This window comes from Takifugu rubripes, chromosome 12, assembly GCF_901000725.2.
Source record: "Takifugu rubripes chromosome 12, fTakRub1.2, whole genome shotgun sequence".
NCBI classification, from domain to species: Eukaryota; Metazoa; Chordata; class Actinopteri; order Tetraodontiformes; family Tetraodontidae; genus Takifugu; species Takifugu rubripes.
In genome coordinates, this window is record NC_042296.1 from 12738072 (window position 1) to 12752521 (window position 14450).

A 14450-nucleotide genomic window follows, 5' to 3' on the forward strand; every position below is an offset into this window, starting at 1 on the left:
AGAATTACATAACCATAAGATGATCATAACAATCGCTGTTCAGACTTCAGGAGGCTGTAAAGCCAACTCCTGATGGATGAGCAGAAAAGATGCAGAAAGAGCATTTATGACCGCTGAATCACCTGTGTGGCGTTAACGAAAGCACAGGTGGCACAGAGGAGGGGGAGAAACAGCAGGAACGACAGTGAAGCGCAGAGGGCTCAATCAAGACAGAAGGAGGTCATTTAGAAAAATACAAAGGAAAAATGATCTGCAAAAAAAAGAATAATATAATATAATAAATCAGCTGATTGGAGGTAATGGAAGACTTGAACGAGCTGCTCAGAGCCTCCACGGAGGCAGAGGTGTATTTTCCATGATGGAGGTCAGTTTGTCCGCCGTCCTCCAGCTCTGGTCCTCCTGACCAGCTGATTCAGTCTCTTCCTGCCCCAATGGGAGCTGCCCGTTCCCCATCAGATGACAGTGTGGAGGACGTCTGAGGCTACCTCAGAAGTAGCACTTAAACGTATAAACAGGGCTTCAATGCCGGCGGAGCCATCAGAAACCTTCTGGAGGTAACAACTGCTGATGTCAGAGGTGAAGAGAAGCGGTGAGAGCGTCTTCCCCGAGGGGCCGCCGTGCTGAAGCCACTTCCTGGGACACACGGCGACACTGCTTCAGCCTTTCCGTGGTCGTCCATCCAGTCCAGCCAGCAGCAGAGATCGCTGAACAAGCTCCAGGTGATTCAGCCCTGCGCTCCGCTCGGAGCCTCTCCGTGGTCTTCATCAGGCGGGAGGTCAAGGCGACACGTCTGTGGTGCTTCAGCTCCTTGGTGTGTGAAGGTTTTGGAACCAGAACCAAACAGAATCACATTAACGGCTCATTGTCTTTTGTTTTTTAACGGACAAAGCAAAAATGTGCATAAAAATACGTCGCATTATCATTAATGTCAATCATTCCGGGTGTGGTGCACGCTTGGCTTAACACAAATCCAAATGGACTGACCAAGAGTAGAGCTGTGGAGATGAGGAGCAGCAGCAGGAGCCTCCCCCCTGCACGTTCAAATCCTCCCCACTGTGTACACTTGTTGTCCCACTGCCGCTATGGCAACCGGGCTGCTAGTCCTTCACTAGGATGTCTGAAGAGACAGACACACACACACACACACACACACACACACACACACACACACACACACACACACTTGGGCAGAATGACAGCCCAACAGGAGGAAAAGCAATAAAGGGAGCATTAAAAAGCCGGGCCAGCTCCTGAAGTACAGCAGTGAGTGACTGAAGGAGGAAAATGAGGCATTTCTGCGCGGCTCTGTCACTCTTGGCTACTGTTCTTCTCACCGTGATGGCCAACTTTCGGAGAGGGGAATGTTCCACACGTCAGAAAGAAAGACTCCTTAAGGACGACATGAAAACACTGTCCGGTTCCACCTGAACGTCCGTCATAAACAGATCAGCTCCTGAGACCGTACCGGCTCTACCTTCATATTCTAGCAACTATTTCCTGCCTCCGGAACCTCATAAATGGAGTCATTGTTGTTTATTATTTATTAAGATCCATAGCTCATATTGAAACGTGTCTTTGTCTCAGGGAAAGCACCTGGAATCCCAGGATCTGAAAAAGGGCCCCGAATGCTGTAATTCACTGTTTATTAGGGCGCAGCAGCACACTGAAAATGTTATTTTCACCCTGTAATTTACGACTGAACCTGAACGCACCTTTTGCCAAACACAAGCGTTTGTTATCTGCTGTCACCTGGGGGGGGGGGGGGGGGGGGGGGGGGGGGGCTCTGTGGAAACACTAAAGATAATGAGGCTCAGGTGAAGCTCTGTGGGAATGATGTTGGTATAACCCACCCATCTGTTTACTGCTCACTAATGGCCGTTCTTTATCGGGCTGAGTCCGGGAGTCCTGGCTGAGAGGCAGGAACACCTCCTGGACAGCACCAGTCCATCACTCTCACAGAGACTCCAGGGGAACACGTCTGCTTTACTTAGAAAATGTCTACTTGGAACCATCTGCAACTTTGCTTATCGACGTTTTTTTTTTGTACTTTCCCAGAAATGTGAAGTCGCTGTGATTGGGTAACCTGTTTTCTTCCAGGAAACTTCTGGGTTTTTTTTGCCTCAATGTTCGGGAAGAAATTACAAATGAATCACTAAAGTCAAGCTTTTTTATTTTACAGCTCTTGTTTTCAACATGGACCTTTGATTTCCTGGAATTACATTTGCACACAGAGACTCTTTCATATCAGCTTTTTAAGCTTAAAACTGCTTCTTGTCTGTTGCAGTTGTGCAGTTCTGCTCCTGCTAACGAGCGTTCGTTGGGAATGGCAGCGGAGCAGACTTTTCTCAGAAGACTCCGATTCAAGAAACACTCAATGATGTCTTTCGCTGCTGTTGCCTAATAATAATAGATTAATTACAGCGAAACGCGTGTGCACGTAGTGGTGAACAATAGCTGGCACAGGTTCAGACTCAAACACAGCACATGTGGGAGTATTTAAGAGTGTGAGGCCCATTCTGACCAGCCTCACCTATGAGGAGCCTCTTTGTAGTTCAGCACAGGGTTATTCCAGCGCAGCCATAACATCTGTAATGTTCCAGAACCAGGGAGATCCGAAACATGCTGCTCAGGGTTCCGGTCCAGCTGGAAAACTGTGTGCATGTGAGAGAGAGAGAGATTATGGAAAACACACAAAGCCTTTGCGGTCTATTGGGCCTCTGACCCAGAACTCAGGGTTCTTAGATGCAGGACCACCACAGTTGGTCCGCTGCAACCTTTCACCGGCTCAGACGCAGCACGTCCACCGTATTTATAGAGCGCCGTTTCCCCCGCTTGCTTCCCTTCTCCAAATCCACCTTCCATTGTGTCGTGACGAGGGCGCGGGGTTATCCAGCTGACGGCTCCTCGGGGCCTCACAACATGATCTGGGACCTCTGGATCTGCTCCTATTCCTATGAGTGATGAGATGATTTAGGAGCTGCTCCAGTTTATGAAATGAACTTTTCTTTTAAAATATCCCTAAAATAAAATCATGTTCTGAAGGCTTCCACATGTTTTCCTGATTGTCCTCCTGATCTGCAGCCCTAAAGGCCTCAGGGTCCCCGTGCGGAGCCTCTGTGGTCTTCCCCTCGTTACCGTGGTGATGACGGTGGACTGTTTACTCACCTGCACAGTTAATGGAGATCCTTGCCAAGGCTACGAGGATCTCATCCTGCAGCACTCATGGTCCTGAAGGCCACCCGGGGAGGAGCGGAGGGTCTAATTTGCACCCTTTAGCTTCCCTTTGCTCCGTTTTCCTGCTGTTTCACTATTTATTTATTATATTTTCACATCTTCTGCTATTTCTTGGTTGCACCTTTATTCTGTCGTTTCCTTTTGAGGGCACCTGAAAACCCTCTTCACCTCGCTGTTTATAACTCAATCTGGTTTTTGTGACCGCGCAGCCGCTGTCCTCTTCTTATCTCTTCATCTTTAACTCGGTCCTCTGTCGTCACGTTCACAATAACTTACCGAGAACACGGTTTCATTTATATCGGCTCAATGGAAAATCTGCTTTCTTCCTTTCAGATTCATCAGATTGATTCTTTGTCAGACTAGCAAGAAATATGTGTCACATATGTGTGTGCGCGTGTGTGTGTGTTGGGGGGGGTCAGTGTGTGTATGTGTGTGTGTTGGGGGGGTCAGTGTGTGTGTGTGTGCGTGTGTGTGTGCGCGTGTGTGTTGGGGGGGAGTGGGTCAGTGTGTGTGTGTGTGTGTGTGTGTGTATGGCATTTAGTTGATGCTACGTGTGTCAATAGTTACGTAATTTACACAAACATTAAAGTTCACTGAGTGAATTGGCGCTGAGAGAAAATATGATTAAACTGTGTATAGAAAAACGATGACAGATGTAAAACACTGCAAATGCGTTTGAGGATTAAAACGCATGAACTGATAGACGATACAATAATGATATAGACTATTAATGTTGCATCACAGTATCATATTGTACTCATATTTCTAGTCTAAAACACTGGTGCAGAGTTTATAAATATGAATCATGCAGTTCCTCCTTGATGAGATTCCCACATTTAGCTCCTTAACAGGGTTGAGTGGCCTAATGTTGCACGCATATTTTCCCAGATTAAGCAGATAATGAATTTCCCCTCAAAACACAGCAAATTCCTCTCGGGCATGATTGAAGTCTGCAGTGCTGATCTCCATCCTTCCGGTTAATTACCTCGTTTTTAACGGAGAATAAGCTAATAGGAGAGCACCAGGTGTGTTTGTATTTGCTGACAAGCACAGATTCTTGATTGGCTGTAAAAGCCAACACACTTGGTGGCTCAGGGCTCGTCCGGCTCCACAGTCCTGGGATGTGATTAGGCCAGAATAAACACACGTGTTTTAATAAGCCTTCCATGGCTTTGACTAATAATTTACAGAGAATTCAAAGATGATGTCGCTGCTTGAATCTGACCGCCTTTATCAGCACCCATTGGATCACACAGAGATTCAAAAAACTGTATTGCAAGTAGGACAGATATATTTGAATGCTCGTCCAGGCGTGTGCCTCCTAATCTCAGGCTGCGTAGAGCAGATGGCGAAGGCCTGATGAGGAGGCTGGTTGTGCCGCCGTGCTTCACCCACTGGAGATGTCCTTGATCTGAATCCAGCGGCGGTGGCGGTGTGCGACGCGGCGTGCGGATGGGGCTCCTTGGTCCTCTGTGAAATGAGCGCAGCAGATAACATCTGTGTTGGTATGCTGCACCCTTGTGGTGCTCAGCGGCTACATCTCTATAAGTCCAGATAAGGAGGCTGCCAGGCTCTGAGGGAGAGAGATTCAATCTGTGGCATTTTACTCAATAATGCACTCCGCTGCATTTTCCCTGCGATTTAACAGCCATGCGGCGTGGAGTGGAGGAGGCCGCGGCACCACGGAGGACTTTCCCAGCAACAGACTTCTTGAATTTGCTGTAAATGCACCAAGCTGGCAGTTATCTGTGTGCAGCGCTGAAGAACTAGTGCGCTTATAAACAGGAAGCTGTGACCCCTGGCGCTCCAAACCCACGCACATCACATCTAATCCCAGCCATCAATTGTTCTCTGCTAAGATGTCCTTTGTCCGAGTGAGCCGGCCTTGCTGCCTCGATCACGCGGAGACGACTCGGGCGGTGGAAACTTGGCTACGCTAGCAGCTGCGGTATCGACAGAACAGGCGTTTCTAGGAGGTGACAAGGACGGCCATTGATTGGGCCTAAATGAGAGTGAAGAGGAAGATTGATTGCCATCGATCCCTTTCTTCCTCCTGTGGTCTCCTCCATCCTTGATTATGACCACTTTACTCCCAATCAGATGTGTGTGAGCGGTGTTGGGGGGAGGGGGGTCCCATTGAGAGGTATTAGCTCCATTTGCAAAAGCTGTAATTATGAGAGGATGTGTGGGACAAGGTCAACCCGCAGCAGGTGCCATCAGGCGGGATCATAATAATAAGGCCGCCTTTTGCTTCCCTCTGCAATTTAGTCATATGGATAATAGGGTGGAAAAGATGTGTGTGTTCCTCGGAGGACGCCCGCAGCATAATAAATGTTGCCACTGACGGTTGAAGGACAGAACAACAGCGACGAACACTCACTTTCGGGGGTAGATTAAAGGAGAACCGCTCACTTTTATAATTTTTCCCCACGTTTTTTTTATTGAAAGCTTCATCAAAGAAAAAAAAAATCAGAAAATCCATTTCAATTCGTAACATCCACAGATGTACAGATAGCTTCTCAAAGATCACACACACTGAGCAGTGTGTGTGAGGCGTGACCATGTCCTCCTAGGCGCTGATACAAAGGAAAATTAAAAACAAACACAGAGAAAGTGAAGACTAACCCAAAAAAAATCAAAGGAAATTAAAAACCGCTCTGCTGTCCTAATATATGGTTCCTTAATTAATCTGCGGGATGAATCCCATGAAAAACGCTCTTCCCGTGCAAACAATCATCCATTTCCTCGTTATTGTTGGATTTTGGATTTCCCAGGGAGGCATTTGAACTCTGCAGCGAGGTTAGTGGCTGGCCGCGCTCCCGGGGTGGCGTGGCCAATCGATGGCGCTCATCAAAGGTGGAGCGAAGCATCAATTAAAAGCACGGGGCCTCGCTCTTGTGAGGGGTCGAGGTTGCAGTCTGAGTGTGTTGAGTTCGGTTCCACCCGGTCGGAGTTTCCCCGTATGAGTTTCTTCCCAACGCACGACAATCGATGCGGAATGTCGGCGCTCACATGGACAAATCCAGCAGAGTCCCGGGGGAAGCTGAATATGACACGTGATCTATGGGATGAGCAAAGTCACGCTGCCAAACGACTTTGTGGACCATGTCCGATTGGACTGTGAAGACCCGGAGAGCTGGAGTCAGACTGGGGGGGCTTTATTTTGAAGAGAGGCAGTGACCTCATCATCTTAACACATTTCTCATTATTCCCTCTCATGTGCCATATTCAGACTATCAAAAAGCTGATGGGAACCACGTCTGAGCATCAGCTTAGACTGGCTCAGGACACCAGATGAGTGAGATCACCTCATGTGATCCGTTGCAGCAGATTAAATTAGGCTGAATGCCGACGTGCTTGTGGCGTTCTGGAGGCCTCGAGTCTGCACAGCTCACGCGTGGGTCTGGCTGGTTGTCCACAAAACAGGAGGTGCAACACCATGATGAAAAGGGTGAAACTAAAGGCTCGTACTCTTTATTTTAAGGAGTTCCATACAATGGTCGCCCCCCCCCCCCCAGCTGGCCCCGGTCCTGGGGTGCACTGACAGGAGGAGACAGAGCACCTCCTTACAACTGCATGTGCTCCTGCTCTACCCTGAACAGGTTTCGCTGCGATGCTGTGAAGAAAAAGCCATTTCAGGGGCTAATTTCAGCGTCTTCCAGACGTAGCGTGAACAGTTAGCAGCAAAAACCTGCAGCAACAACTTTTGCTTTTCGATATTCATCAGCAGAACAGAACTCATTTTCTTTGTTGTGCAGTTTATCCATAATCTCTTTGCTGTGTGTCATCCTGTGTGGCTGTAATGTCATTACTATTGGATCTCACACCATCTGCGCTGCGATGTGCAATTTCGCTGATATGAGAGCTATAAACCTTCCCAACTGCTGGAAAATGTATATAGAACTTAGATGCTCTGCTGTCTTCAGCTGGCTAGAATTCTACAAAAAGGGCTCCTCGGCTGTGCACGTGGACACGCACACCCTCGCTTGAAGCTGGTTAGAACTTAGGAGGTGTTTGGCTTTAAAAAATGATGAGAGCAGAACAAAGGTGGAGCTTTTTCAGGACCGGGAGAGACTCGATGCTGTGGAAGCAGATGTTGGCGCGATGATCTGGGATTGTGGACGTGACTTGAGAAACCTGTGCATCTGTTTCTTGGCTGTTTGTCAAGCGGCCCGTTGGACACTCACCTGGTGTCCAAAGGATCACGATGCCCAGTGTGTGAAGGGATGAAGGCACAAGCCTGAGGCTGCTTCCATCTTTAGCACCAGAGACTGCTGTTACGTTGTACTCACCACAGCCAGGTTGGACATGTGCTTTCCTCTACGGACAGAATTTGGAATCTTCATTTTAAAGGCACTGAATACACCACCGATTGTTCCTTCCACCTGCCACGCCTGCCATGTGCACCACATGCCGACATATCCCAAAAGGTAGCAGTGGAGTCACATGAACTGTGAGAGGCCGAACGCTATTGTCAGCAAACAAAACGCTCCCTCTCTGTCTGGAAGAAAGGGGTCTTTTGTGGGACACTGGAGTGAATCCTATTGCCCCCAGGGGAGACAAATTGGTCCCGTCAAGCCTCATTGCCAGAGTGACTGAAATTGGTTTGTGGTTCTGCTTCTGCAGCATCCAATAAAGAGAAGAAACCTGGGTGAGGGCAGCGAATGAGTGAGCGCATTAATGGTCCCAGTTAGGCACAGGGGTGCAGATGGGAGGCATGGGATAAAATGACTATTGGCCCAGGGGCAATTTGACAATGCTCAGACGTCACGCAGCTCCAGATAAAATGAGCTGGGGTTGTCTGAGGGACAAGCCAGGTTGGGAACGACTGATGGACACTGTGGTGGCCGGTGAGGACCACCGAGGTCCTGAGTTCTCAAAAGCAGGCGCATCTTCCTGCCCCTTGGAGGGCTGTTTCCATCTTCCATCTATTTTCATAGTATCTGTCGGACACATTGAGCACAGGAGATCCAGAGGCGACGTGGGAATGATTCTGTCTGCAGGTAGAAAGACGGCGAAATGTTTGCTGTTCCGTGGATCTGAGCGTAAATATGTGAGCCGAAGCTTTATTAGCTTCAGCAAAGAGCCGAAATGAACGATGCAGCAACCTTCACTCATCTGGTGTTTTGAACATATAAATAGCCCAAACTGGGTCCGGACATGCTGAAATTGGATTCACGGGGGCCAAAAGCAGCAGGAATTTTCTACCTCAACTCCGAAGCTCAACAGTCTGAGGAATAGTTGATATTACAGCGACAGAGAGACAGAAGTAGGTAAAACTAGTAGCAATGCATCAGCGACCGCGGAATAAGTTAAAGACATTCTTCAATCTGTTTTGTAAAAAATTCCTGGCATGAAGTGAGCAAACCAGAGCTGGGATGCAGCCGCTTCACACCTGAAGGGAGATAGGGAAGGAAATGAAGAGGACGTCTGGAAGATTGTGTTACACGGTAAAACACTGACGGATGTGTGTTTGGAGAAGGAGGGTGAAGCCCAGCTGAGGGGGTCAGGAAGGACAATGAAGGACTGGTCCGGCCGTCACGGGGAAAAAAAAAACAACGACAACAGCAACACCAACAACAGCATCAACAGCAACGTCATCAACAACAGCAACAACACCAACAACAAGGAAATCAAAGTGAAAATGGAAAGGAATCAAAGCCAACAAAAGCCTCAGTGTGTCTCTTCATCTTTGGTATAAAAATGGCCGTCCATGGGCTGCATTTGCTCCACAACTAGGAAAGACTACAGAAATTGTCAACAATTTCTTCTATTGCTTTTGCCTGGTTGAAACCAGAAGCTCTATGGAATCTACCAATCTTCGTTCCCCTGCCAGCTTTTCCCCTCCTTTTTTTGGGATTGTTTTTGTAGCTTATATTGTATTTTTTTGTCCATCTTTTATTTCCATTCATTTTTGCCGTGTGACAAGCAAAGCGGGCTAAAAACATCTTAAAGCTTATAAAAAAGGTAAAATGTGGCAGATAAAAAGCACTAATGTCCTCCACAGCGACCTTGCCCTGTCAAATAAGAGAGAATTAAAAAAAGACAAGTTCAGCAGTTCAGACCGCAGCAACATTGCAGCCTGTTTTTCTTACTGGGTTTTTTCCCTCACTGTGAAAAATCTCTTCAAAGCCCCCCAACACAGACACACAACACCCTCCCCAGAGTCCCCCCCCCCCAACAGACATTTTGTTTTCTTCTGACATGTAGTTACCTCTGACATAATAATTATCAAAGTTTTCTTCTAATGAAGAAACACAAAAGCTCTTTTCTATTAAATCTGTACAGCGTATGTGATAGATTCTCCCCCCCCCCCCCCAACTCGTTCAGTGTCTCGTCCCCTCTGAGTGGTCCAACACATGGATTTCCTTTGATTCCCCCCGTCTCTAATCAGACGTCAGACTTAAACTCTGTAAAAAGTTTCTGGCGCCTTTTAAATTAAGGCCATAAGATTCAAGAAAAAGGAAAAACACTTTGAGAATATATCTAGAAAACTAAAATTTAACACTAGAACATAAAAAAGAGTGAAAAGAAACATAGCTTAATATCTGAGGAAGACAATCTCTGTGTATCTCAAACTTGACTCCTCTTTTCTAATTACAAAATAAACTTCACCCCTTACCTGCACATTCAACCCTTTTTTGTCTTTTTTCCTGTGTTTTTGTGTTTTTTTTTTTAATGTTGGTTAAGATTTTTCTTTGAGAAACTCTTCAAGCTTCAGCACAGCCCTTCAGGCAGGTTCCCCCTCTAACAATTTCACTTCTTTGCACTGCGCCCTGCAATTTCCCATCCCCTTCTCCAGCACTCTTTACCTCCTCCTTGCATTTTTTTTCTCATAAGCCAGGTAGGAAATGAAAAAAAAGTGTCTCTTTTTGGTGCCTGGGCAATCTGGAAGCAATCTCTTTCTTTTTCTCTTTTCCTTCACATTCACAGTGCAGCCACCTTCTGTCTCAAGGCAACGCTGTCACATGAACATTCGCTCAGGCCGTTGTTATCTGACAAAGGGGGGAGAGGGGGGAGGGAGAAGGGGGAGGGAGGGAGGAGAGAGGGGAGGGAGGGAGAGAGAGAGGGAGGAGAGAGGGGGGAGGGAGAGAGAAGGAGAGAGGGAGAGAGAGGAAGACAGAGGAAGGAGAGAGGGGGGAAGGAGGGAGGGAGGAGAGAGGGAGGACGGAGGGAGGAGAGAGGGGGAGAGAGATGTAATTTAAGCCAAATAACAGCTTACAGCTGACTGTGTAATAAGCCAGAAATGTTAATAAACTGATCCTGAAAAATGACTAAAAGGATTCTGGGTTCTGTTTTCATTGTCCGCCCGGACTTACTTGGACTGGTATGAGTAAGCAGGAACGTGGTCGGCGCCGCCGTCCACCTGGATCTGTTGCTGCTGAGCAGATACCTCCTGTGATGAGGGGGCCACAGTCTGTGGGGAGGCATCAGTCACGACTCCCTGGAGAACAGGAGGGAGGTGTGAGATGATGACCTGGAAGGGATCCTGGAGGAATCTGCTAGCTTATACCAGCAGCCTCCTAAAACTACACGGGCGAGTCAGCAGATGTTAACCTGATATCTCCATCTTGTTTAAACAACAATGTTCCCTAAACCAGCACCACAGGATCAAAGGCTGCAGTTCGGCCTCTTTGGTGTTGAGAACATTCATCCCAAATCCACCAAACTTCTGACAAAGGGTGCAAACTGGAGTGTGTCTTTGTTGTTCTGCTGTCAGTAATATTCTTTATGTAGCTCAGGATCAAGAAGAAGCCCAGAGAGAGCAGCCATGGCAGAACCCCTGGTTGATGTTTGGATCTTCCAGGCTCCAGCCTCTGCCGTCTCCCTACCGGAGACAGGAAGCCTCCCCACAGTTCCAGAGTGGTGAAGGGCTTTAGAAACTGGACAAAGCTCCTCACCTTCAGGTGGGTCTGGCTCTTCACCTTTAGGTGGGTCTGGCTCACCTTCAGGTTGGTCTGGCCCCTCACCTTCAGGTGGGTGTGGCTCTTCACCTTCAGGTGGGTCTGGCCCCTCACCTTCAGGTGGGTCTGGCCCCTCACCTTCAGGTGGGACTGGCCCCTCACCTTCAGGTTGGTCTGGCTCTTCACCTTCAGGTGGGCCTGGCCCCTCACCTTCAGGTGGGTCTGGCCCCTCACCTTCAGGTGGGTGTGGCTCACCTTCAGGTGGGTGTGGCTCTTCACCTTCAGGTGGGTCTGGCTCACCTTCAGGTGGGTCTGGCCCCTCACCTTCAGGTGGGTGTGGCTCACCTTCAGGTGGGTCTGGCTCACCTTCAGGGGGGTCTGGCTCACCTTCAGGTGGGTCTGGCCCCTCACCTTCAGGTGGGTGTGGCTTTGCCAACAGCAGAGAACTTCAGAGTCATCTCAATTACCTTTAACAAGCTCTGAAGGACGGTGCTTCCTGTCCATACATCAGCCCCGTAGTCACGGTTAAAAGTGTGACTCCTTGCTGCTGACGCCGCGATCCAGACGTGACAGTGACTTAGGTGAGAGGCGCTGTGGGGGCTAAAACACAGCTACACCCCCCCCCACCACTCTTTCACAAACTGTCTGAGGAGGATATAAGGGGGGGCACAACTAATGGCTCTGTCAGGGGAAACTGTCATTGTGTGTGGCTGCGGGCTAACCACGGCTCTATGGCTGATGGATGTGTGTGTTCCCGCTACCTACACGCCTCTACTGACTACGGGGGGACGGGGGGGGGCAGCCCCCCAGGCACTGTGTCTCACTTCAGCTGCTGTCATCTGATACACGACTGATAGTCCATCTGAAGACGACTGCAGTGTCAGCCGCTTGACAGCCAGCCGGCTCTCCTCGCCGGCCCTGCCCGCCGCTTCCCACCATCATAATTCCTCCGGCTGGACCGCCCGAACCTGCCAGCAGCCCAGACCGCCACCGAGAAAGTGACAAAGTCGGCGCCGCACTTCAAACGCCTTTCCCAAAAACTTTGGCGCGGTTCTGCTTTGCTTGCAGTTTTCCTCCTCATTATTTGTGGGCGGTGGGAGGCCATTTGTTTCCAGAGAAAAACCAGAGATTTACAGCATCTTTCAAAGCTAATCTGTCGATTTAATGAATGTTTTGATGGGTTGATGTGCTGAGCGGGTTAAAGAATGGCTGAACCGGGAGCCTGTGGGCGTGAGTGATCGGGCTGTCAGGAGTAATGATGTTCTCCTTTGGGTAATCGGACAGATTGTTTCTCATCGGTAAGTAAGGTGTGAGGGTTTGAGGCTCTTACTTCAACAGGGACGGCTGTTGGAGGCACAGGAGTGTACTGGGGAATGTAGGTCCCTTGCATAGGCGCGGCGGCGGCGGCGGCGGCAGTCATGTACTGCAACACAAACACACCACATTTTACACAACAATTCACAGATATTTTAGCCTGAATCTCACTACATGATTAAATTAGACAGCAACGACTTGTAGGGAAGAAGGATTCAATAATCAAAGGCAGGTCAGCTGATGGGGAAAAAGGTTGAGTTATAGTTAAATAGTTAAATAGATTCAGACTACATTACATTCATATCTTTTGTCATATGTTTTGTCTCTTTTGTCATCTGGCTTTACATTATTCGACATTGTATTAGGTCATGAGATGTGCACGTTGAAATGATAATAACACACATGTGATCCAAAACCAAGACAATCTTCAGTGCAATTATGTCAACATGCTATTCCACCTGGATCCTTTGGAGGGCGCTAAAAGAATATACGTCCACGTCTGCCAGAGTGGAGCAGTTCAGAAGGAATTAGAGGCGTATTGCTCTTCTACTGAAATATAACAGGCTGATACAGAGTTGATGAGCTCAGTAATAAAAATGGAGAGACAGACGGAGCCAGGGAGAGAGAGAGAGAGAGAGAGAGAGAGAGAGAGAGAGAGAGAGAGAGAGAGAGAGAGAGAGAGAGAGAGCAGGCACCGGTTCGCCTGTGGCCTACATTCTTTGGTGATGCCCGCTCTGGCTTTTAACTGGGGGGCACACTTTCTCACCATGATGGCCCTTTCACAGACCTGACACTGGTTCAGTTACATGACAGCCACAGGGCTTTAACATCAAATATGAATGAGGACGCTGCACTTAGCGTGAGGCCTTCGCTGGGACTGGCGCCGTGTGTGCGTGTGATCCTGACACGCCAGTGTGTGTTCTGTTTAATTAACACTTGCCTACACATGAGAAACTTCATTATTTGCATGTGGCTTTTGCATGTGCTCTCCTGCGTACAGCTTAGCGACGACAGCACGCGCGCATGCGTGCGTGTGTGTGTGTGTGCACGCGTGCGAGGCGGACAAAGACAGAGGCCTGGAACGATAATGCCGCAGTCCATTGCCAGCGGATGTGATCCCAGATAAAAGCCACCAGACTGCCTCTCAGCCTCTCCTCGTTTCCTGCTGCTTTTCCGGACCAAAGAATAAAAGGGGAAGTGTGATCTTTTTCTCTGTGACTTATTTTTTCCTCTGGCTCATAGTTGCTCTGCCAGTACTGGAAAAGTGTGGTGCTCGTATGAGGTGGGAGGCAGTAACGGAGGGGCTGAGTCGAGCCTTTCTTGGCCGCGGGCCCGGCGGTGCTGGTGAAGTGTCATTACCGGCAGCGTCGCTAATGGATCGGGTACGGCTCCACTGCTCACTGCTAATGAGAGCAGCTAAAGGCCACGGACACGGGTGATTAACTCCCCCACCATTGCTACACCCGGCCAGGAAGTTGCCCCGGGACGGCTGTTGGTCCTCGCTGGTATGGCTGCGCGGGTGCGTGCATGTGATTTTCAGGTTATCGCACCGCTGTGGCTGTCACAGGCAGCTCCGGGGTGACGTGCCACATTCAGACTTCCTGACACATAACCACATTACCCCTCCGTGCCATCCCGTATCGCTCCTCCACCTTCCTGTCAGTCGTCTCTCTCGACCCGCTATCTCCTAAAAGCACCTATCAGATTGCTGAAGTGACCTTCTCCCTGCTGGATCTAAACCCTGCATACCAATTTGACTCCAGACTTTCTTCTTGCCCCCATTAACTTATTCCACCAACTCACCTGCGAGGGCGGCGTGAAAGCAAATGAGAGGAAGCAGAAGATAATTAGCAATATCAAAATCCTCCTGTCAAAGGCAGAATGTCCATTTGATATGTTATATTTCTCTGCACGGCTGGCAAAGGGAATTTAAATTAGATTCAACGAGAAAATTTAATAGGATAAGATTTTTTCTTCCTTCCACTGTAACCATTAGTT

At 48.7% G+C, this 14450-nt stretch overlaps 1 protein-coding gene across 1 annotated transcript in view; it reads right to left on the reverse strand.

Annotated features, from left to right (window-relative positions):
• Window positions 1–10549: 10549 nt before the first annotated feature.
• The window catches only part of rbms3 (RNA binding motif, single stranded interacting protein), a 174224-nt gene continuing 170323 nt past the window's right edge, over window positions 10550–14450 (reverse strand). Inside the window, exons 13-14 of the mRNA XM_029844690.1 lie at window positions 12469–12561; window positions 10550–10678 (exon numbers count right to left, since the gene is read on the reverse strand). Of these exons, the coding sequence (XP_029700550.1) occupies window positions 10550–10678; window positions 12469–12561 (222 nt within the window). The remainder of the gene's footprint in view (window positions 10679–12468; window positions 12562–14450) is intronic.